At 67.3% G+C, this 7,737-nt stretch overlaps 2 protein-coding genes across 2 annotated transcripts; both read right to left on the minus strand.

Moving 5' to 3' along the window:
- Positions 1-2,277: 2,277 nt before the first annotated feature.
- MNEG_11802 (hypothetical protein) lies at positions 2,278-4,188 on the minus strand (the record flags this gene model as incomplete). The annotated part of the gene is made up of 1 exon (XM_014039725.1): positions 2,278-4,188. The coding sequence occupies one exon, from the start codon at positions 4,186-4,188 to the stop codon at positions 2,278-2,280; it is 1,911 nt and encodes a 636-aa protein (XP_013895179.1).
- Positions 4,189-5,706: 1,518 nt separating this feature from the next.
- MNEG_11803 (aspartate aminotransferase) lies at positions 5,707-7,692 on the minus strand (the record flags this gene model as incomplete). Its single annotated transcript, XM_014039726.1, has 5 exons — positions 5,707-5,834; positions 6,053-6,087; positions 6,433-6,536; positions 7,070-7,168; positions 7,606-7,692. The coding sequence occupies 5 exons, from the start codon at positions 7,690-7,692 to the stop codon at positions 5,707-5,709; spliced, it is 453 nt and encodes a 150-aa protein (XP_013895180.1).
- Positions 7,693-7,737: the final 45 nt, after the last annotated feature.

Consider the following 7,737-nt stretch of genomic DNA (forward strand, 5'->3'; position numbering starts at 1 on the left):
GCTCTTGCGATGCTCACTTAGAGTTTTGAGTCGCCTACATCAGACCGCGGCCGACTTGCGCGCTTAATCGCCTTGGTCGGTGGCTCTGCGCCTCTTTTCATCTTTGCTGTGCGTGCCAGCTACAAATCTTCGGCCATATGCCCATTTCCTCCAGGGTCCATGTCGCAGCAGCCGTGCGGAGGCTGACGCGGCGCGACGCCAGTCACAAAGCGAGGCACGTGGCTGGCTGGGAAGGTTGCTGCTTCCCACTTCCTTGTTGGGTTGTTGGGTGGGCTGCCAGCAGTGACTGTCGAAAGGTCAGTCTTGAGCACTGCCCTGCACCAGAGTTGACCACGACGGGGAACGTTACACGGGGGCGGCTCGAAAGCAGCAGCAGTACTGTGAATACTGGGGGCGAGCCCAATCTGCCGAAAAACAAGGAGTTGGGTGTCAAGCCAACAGTGCATCTGATTGGGCAGCGGCGTGCCCGCACGCCCGAGGGCGGCCAGGTCGGGCGGGCCCGCGGCGCCAATAAATGGATGGGTTGCCGGAGCAATGAAACGGGTCGCGCGCCTGTGGCGACGGAGGGGCGCACAGAGGCCCGGGCTGCAGAGCAAGGCCGCAAGGGACCCTCTGGCCCCGCCCGCCGCCGCAGGTGGAAGTGCTGCTGTTTGTAACAGCCAAGGAGCGGGGCGTAGCAGGCGCCGCGCCCAAGGGGGCGGGACGCGGCGGCGGCGCCGCCGCGCTCCCGGCGCGCCTTGGCCCGGGGGGGAGGGCTCGACGGGAGAGGTCGGGTGTGGTTGGGGCGTTGCCTTAAGTGGTGGAAAAGCGGACGGTAAGCTTTCTTCGCCTGTGGTTCTGCCCAACACCCCGCCCCGCACAGCATGCAGGCGGGGGATGGGGTGTTGGGGTCGGGCTGGGGTGGGGTCGAGTCTGCAAGACGACAAGCCTGCGGTCCTGGATGCCGAGCGCCGTGCGCACGTCGCGCTGCGCACGCCTGACGGGCGCGAAACAGGCCCGAGCGCCGCGCTCGCGGCCCCTCCATGGGTTTGCAAAGTGCACGAGCGATGCCAGCGCGGCCGCCCTGCCGCGCGCCAGGAGCGGCCGGGGGTGCCGGCCGCTCCTCCGGACGCTGTCCTTAGACGGCATGATTCAGTTCAGGCTTTTGAGGGGCGACTGGTGCTGTGCAGGGCAACGAGGGTTCGTTTTTCAAGCCGCGGGCCGGCGCCCGTCCCTTGACCCGTAGAGGGCCTCCTGAGCACCAAAGCGCAGCGACTGCTGCGATCAACGGAGAGGCGGCCCAGGCCGCGGCGCAGGAAGACGACACAGGGACATCCGAGACAGCGGGGCTGGCGAGCACGATGTGCAAAACCCCAATTATCAACATTAACGAAAGGGGGTTGCCAGCAAGCCACCAAACGGCTGCTGGACTTGTGGACCGACCGCCCAGGCCAACACGCTATCACAAGCCGCACCGCGCGCCGCCTCCAGAGCGCCACCACGCGCGCGCACGTGTATGGGCTGCCCTCAGCCGCAGCAGCAGCGGCTGGCGCGGGCTGCGGGCGCGCTTCGGATGTGCGCAAGCGGGAGAGCCCATCTGAGGCTGTCGGATGGTCAACAAAGTGCCCGGCGGCTGCACGCAAACACGCCAAGAGTGGAGGCAACTGGAGGGGGCCAAACGGTACAGACCTCCGCCAGAGACAGGGCAGCCCAGCCCCGCGCATGTACAGCTAGCGCGGCGAGGCGGCCGGCGCCCCGCGCCCGCGTGGGGCAGCCCTGGAGCTCAGCAAGAGACCAACGAAAATTGCAAGGGGCATCCATCAACAGGGGCAGCGCGCCACAAGCAGACCGGACGAGCGCGCGGGCCCGCGGTGTGCAGTCGAACGAAAAAAGACAAGTGCGTAATGTCATGGCTCTGAGGGGCCAACCGGACAACAGCAGGGGATGCCGTGCATGGGTGTAGTTGAAATCATGGGACACGCGTGGGATCCAGCACACGGCACCCCCACCCCCTCCCACAACGCCGGGGCGCGCTCAGCGTGCCGCGCGCCCGCGGCGCCGCGGGGCGCAGGCCCGCGCCTGCCGCGGCCCCGTCACTTGTCAGGGGACGCAGGCGCCCGCGCGACGGGCAGCAGCGCAGGCGCGCGGCGAGGGGAACAATATTGTCATGCATCGCCACATCAGCGGCCGCCGCAGCCGCCGCAGCCGGTGCAGCGGACGGCGCAGGCGGGCCCCGGCCAAAAGCACAAGGTGGGCCAATGGGGCGCCGCTCGACCACCTCCTGGAGGACGCGCACGCTCACTGCCGCGTGCGCTTGCCGCGCGCGCCGGCCGCCGCGGCGCTCGTGCCGCCGAGCACCGACACGACCGCGTGGCGGACCGAATCCAGCGTCACGCCCGCGCCAGCGCCAGCGCCGCCGCCGCCGCCTTCCAGCCGCAGCTCGATCTCGTCCCGCGCTGCGCCGTCGCCGGTGGTCGTAATCGACGCCTTTGCAATCTTGGCGCCGGTCCCCCTGATCGCCGCCACCAGATCCGACAGCAGCCCGTCCCTGTCGTGGCACGACACCGCCACGCGCACGCAGTCGCCCTCCTGCTCGACAACCACCTGCTGCTGCGCCGCCGACGGCTGCTGCTGCTGCTGCTGCATGTGCGACAGTTCGGCGTCGGAGGACCCGCGGCGCAGCATGCTGGCCGCCAGCTCAGCAGGCGAAGTGCCGCTCGGCGTCGGCGGCAGCATCTGCTGCTCCACGCTCGACCCCGGCTCGGCCTTAAGCGCAGCGCCGGCGCCGCAAGGCGCCGCGGCCGCGCCGGCGATGTCGATCGACGCCGCGTGGGCGCCCGCGCCGGCCACGGCCTCGGCCGCCGCGAGCCGCTGCTTCAGCGCCGCGACCTCGTCGCCCCCGACCCGCACGCGCTCCTGCAGCGAGTTCAGCAGCGCGATCGCATCCGACAGGATCACATGCTTGGGGCGCCGGCTGCCGTCGCTGCGGCCATCAGAGGGGGGAACCAGCGCCCCAAGGTCATCCAGAAGGGCGTTGAGGCGGTCACGTCGCTGCTTCTCGATTGTGGAGTGGCTGAGCGTGCCGCCGTTGCCGCTGCTGCGGTGGTACGTCGCATCGGCGGCGGCGGTCGCGGCGCTGCGGCCGCGCGCCGAGGCGCCGCTGCGGCCGCTGCTCGGCGGCTTCGGGGCGCCGGACGACCGCTGGCGCTGGAGGCTGGGCGCGGAGCTCGCGGCGCCGCCGCCAGAGGGCGCCGAAGAGGGCCACGAGGTGGACAGCAGCGGGTCGCTGCCGCAGTTCTGGAGCGTCGACGCGAGCGTGGCGCCGCCGTTGTGGACGCCCGGCGGCGCGCTGCCGCACGCCGCAAGGGCAGCGGCCGGCACGAACGCGAGGCCGCCCGAGCCGAACGCGCCCATGCTCAGCATCTGCACGGGGCCGCCGCCATGCTGGTGGAACGCCCCCGCATGGTGGCCGTATCCCGCCGGCAAGCTGCTCGCGCTGACCATCATCATCGGCTGGCCGGCGCTGTGGGCGGCGGCCGCCGCGTCCGCGCCGAGCGGGCCCATCACGGCCGGCGAGTTCAGCGCCAGGCTCTCAAGGGGCATCGTGAGGGAGCCCAGCGACGCCGCCGACTGCACGCGCAGCATGCTCGGCGCGCTGCCGCCGCTGTACCCCGACGCGCCGCCGCGCGTCGGGACGGGCACAGGCATTGCAGCCGCGGGCGCGGCTGCTAGCAGCGCCGGCGCCCGGTCCACAGCCGCGGCCGCCTCCCCGAGCCCTGCAGCAGGAGGGAAGGCCTCACCTTCTGGCAAGCGCCCCAGCCCCATCAAGTGCCCGCCCAACCCGTACGGTTGAGGCATGGCCCCGCGAGCTGCTGCTGGGTCGCCGCCCGCGCCGCGGCCGGCGCCACCAGCCGCGCCGGTGCAGTCCTCGCTGCTGCCCGGGCTCTTCTGCGCCTCCCGGTCGACCGCCATGTGGCTGTCGTGCTGCTCACTGCTGCCGTGTGCGTCCGATGATGACGCGGGGGCGGCGCCGTTGGTGCACGCGGTGTTGCCGCCGTCATCAGAAAGCTCAGTAGCCTCCACTGCCGCAAACGCGGCGAGCGGGCCGCCGTTGAGCACGCCGCCTGGCGGGTGGTCCATGAAAGACAGAAAGTCTTCCAGCTCCTGGTCTGTCATCCCCATGTGATCCACATCGTGCAGCGCAGCCATGGCTGGCTGGGCGCGCCCGCCGAGGCGCTTCCGTCGTGGCGCCGCGCTGCGCGCTCCCTCGGACGGCCGCTGTCCCAATGGTTCCGCCTGCAGGTCAACGCCACGACCACGTTGACAAAGTCCGCAAAGTTAGCTGGTTGAGCCGACGGACCTGGCTTTCATTCGAGGCGAAAGAATGAAGTCGATCGCCTTCACTATCGAGGCCGTGGCGCTGCCAGCTATGCCCTCACAAGTGCCTGACATAGCACGGCGGACACGAGCGTCGAGGCTGTCGCACACCCTTGGCAGCCGGGCCGCAGTGCCCCGCGCACTCAGCCTGGAGCGGCCCCCAGGCGTGTCTTGGGTGTTTCCTGACCCCCATTGTATTGTGAAAGCCGTTGTAGCCCACCTGGAGCACGCTCTCGGTGTCTGCTGAGGGGTTCGCAGGGCAGGAGGCCTCCACGCAGGGAGGATGTCGCCACAACTATGAGGACCTACTACCCGATATTGGGCCTTTGAAAAGACCGGTGCACGGGGGCGAAGTGAAAAGCTGCCAGGTGCCAGCCACCCAAGTGCCCCGTAATCTGGCCAAAAAGCACACGCTCTGATCAGAGCACGAGAAAAACTAGCACCGTAAAATTGCATCGGCGGGACGCACGGGGACCCAGGTGCTGCGCACGCATTTGAGCGGTCCGTGGGCATAGGGAGCCGGCGGCCTGCTGCGACATCATCCAGCTGGCGCCCGTACAATACAGCGCGGCGGCCTCCGCGGGGACCCGAATGTCAATCGATCCCATTGGATCCGCTGTGGAGAGGAAACAGCACCATCATCACTCCAACTTGTTGCTGAGGCACTGGAAAGCCCCCAGCTGGACAGGGGTAGGTACGCCCGCCCCCCTCTCCAAAGCAACCCACATCGAACCAACAACATGCCACGGCCGCAGGGTCACACACGCGCGGTGGCGCTGTCCGGACGTCAGCTTTCAAATTGGACGCAGTCCATCTGCATTGCATACGCCCCGACGGCAAGTCTGCAGGAAGAGCTCATGGATGGGGCTCCTGTGGCCACCAACACCAGCTGGGGCATGGTTACTACGCCAGTGTGGGCAAAGCAGTGCAGGGGCCCAGCTTGAGCACACAGGAACTTCAAAGCAGGCATCGACAAGATTGCGCGCACAGGAAAACACAGCTCGAAACGCAAAGCGGCGTGGTTGAGGTTGGTGCACACTGGAGTTATTCCAAAGCAAACCGCAAAATACGCCGACGCATCCCTGCGCGCGTCTCTGCTGGCTACGATATAATGGCAACGTGCATTGCATTGCGGTTCAAGTGCGCTACAGGGATCAGATGACACGGGCGATCTGCACGCCCCAAGTTGCAGCAGCTGCGGCGACACGTCACCCCATGGAATGGCTTCGCGCCGAGGCGCCCCGGCCTGCAGCAGCGAGCGCCCCTCTTGAAGACGAAAACGCCCCACTAAGACATAAGGGCGGGTGGGGCCCGGCGGTGGGGCCCCGGCCTTCCGCTGAGCTGGCGGCGTCACTTGGTGACCTCGTGCATGGCGGCGGCGAGGCGGGACACGTTGCGGGTGTTGACCCCCGCCATGCTGATGCGGCCGTTGCGGGTCATGTAGATGCTGTGCTTCGCGGCCAGCTCATCCACCATATCTGTCGCACGGGAGGTTTGAATATATGATATAGGGTTGTCGGTGACAAACAGTATTCAACAATTAGGGTCGAAAACGGGGTGCTGAGAGTGACACAGTGTTTGCCTTTGCTCAAGGGGATGGGTCGCGGCGAAGGTGGTTGCGGGGGCGTGGCAGTGCGTGAAGCCGCACTGCGGCGGCAACGCGCGTGCGCCCAGGGCAACTTTGACATGTGCTCACCGCCAGTCATGCCGGAGTAGGCAAACATTCCAATCCTGGGAGGGCAACAATGTGTGTGTGTGATGTTTGTGTAAGTAGGTGTTTGTGCGCTTGCATGTGTTTGTGAATATGTGTGTGTGTGTGTGTGTGTGTGTGCGTGTGCACGCACTCCAAAATGCATGTACTTGTGCTAGTGTGGAAATGGAGTTATGTGAGCAGGAACTGTGCGTGGGGGTGACAAGGACCCAGGGGCCGCCAGGCCAGGGTCCAGCAGCCACCTCCCCAAGCCAAGCACAACCAGCCCCCACGCAACCTCGCCGGCCGCCGGCCGCCGCGCCGCGGGGCCGCGCGGCCCTTGCCCGGGGGGGCCGGTCGTCCGGCCGTCCTGTGGCCCCGCTCACTGGTCTGTGATGTGCTTCCAGCTGTGCTTGGAGCCGAGCTGCTCCAGGTGCTGCCTGAGCAGGGACCTCATGTTGATGATGCGCTCCGCCATCAGGCGCACCTCCTGCAGTGTGAGCATTGGGTTGGTTTTGAGGGTGTGTGGGTGAATGGGTGGGCAGGTGTGCAGGTGGGCGGGTGTGAGTATGTGTGTGTATGTGTGTGTGTGGGGGGGTAGGGAGGGGCATGACTTGTGCACACAGCTGGGTGAACGGACAGGGCAGGGCGCGGCCGTGTGCGCACGCATGTGCATGCATGCAACATGTGCATGTGTGTATGTGTGTGAGTGTGTGTGCACTTGCAGGTGCGCACTCACACACGCCACGTGATGCTGGCAGAGCAAAACAGCCAACCTGGACGTCTGGGCAGTAAAGCTAACAGAAGCTGCGCAGCTGCGCAGCTTCTTGGAGGGCCGGCGCACACGTTACACCGCAATCAACCCCCACATGACTGCCCGGCGCGCTGCCGCCGACGAGCGAGTGCCCAGTTTTCTGTGCCCCTCGACACGGTTTCGAGGCGCCTCCGCCTACAACGAGGTTCCAACCAAGTAAGGGGGTCCGGTTTCCGTGCAGAGCGCGAGAGCGTGCCCTCGGGCCCTACCTTGTACCACTGCTTCTTCAGATCAGCGTCTGACAGGATGGTCTTGACGATCTGGGCGCCATGCAGCGGCGGGTTGGAGTACATCGGGCGCGCGATCAGCTGCGCGGGGGAGGGCGGGCGGCGCGCGGGGGGTTGACAAGGGGGGCAAGCTGAGGAAGCAGGAGGCGGGGGGTTGGTGGGTGGAAGGCGGAGGGATCGGGATGCTTGGGAAGCGGCCTGGCCGGCAGCTCGTGCCTTGATGCGGCCCAAGTTGCCCCAAACCGGGCTGCTGCGAGGCTGCGGTGCAGACGCTGCGGCCGCGATCCCCAAAACGAACAGCTGCACGGTTAGCACTGCCTCTTCCCTCGCACGCACACACACACACACACACACACACACACACACACACACACACACACACACACAAGGCGACGGCGCCACAGGTCACAGGTGCACCACCGCGCTAGGGTGGCCCCTTCTTGGGCCTGAAACCCCTGCCAGGAATGCCGCGTTGCAGGCGGCGCCCCCACCCCCCTGAAAACGGCGGCGCGGCCCACCTTCATCTGGCTCTCCACGCGCGCGGCCTCGTCCTTGCTGTCGCAGATGATGGAGAAGCAGCCCACCCTCTGGCCGTAGAGGCCCATGTTCTTGGCGTAGGACTGGGAGACGCCCTGGGGTGGGTTATGGGG

Source organism: Monoraphidium neglectum (assembly GCF_000611645.1).
Source record: "Monoraphidium neglectum strain SAG 48.87 unplaced genomic scaffold scaffold02914, whole genome shotgun sequence".
NCBI classification, from domain to species: Eukaryota; Viridiplantae; Chlorophyta; class Chlorophyceae; order Sphaeropleales; family Selenastraceae; genus Monoraphidium; species Monoraphidium neglectum.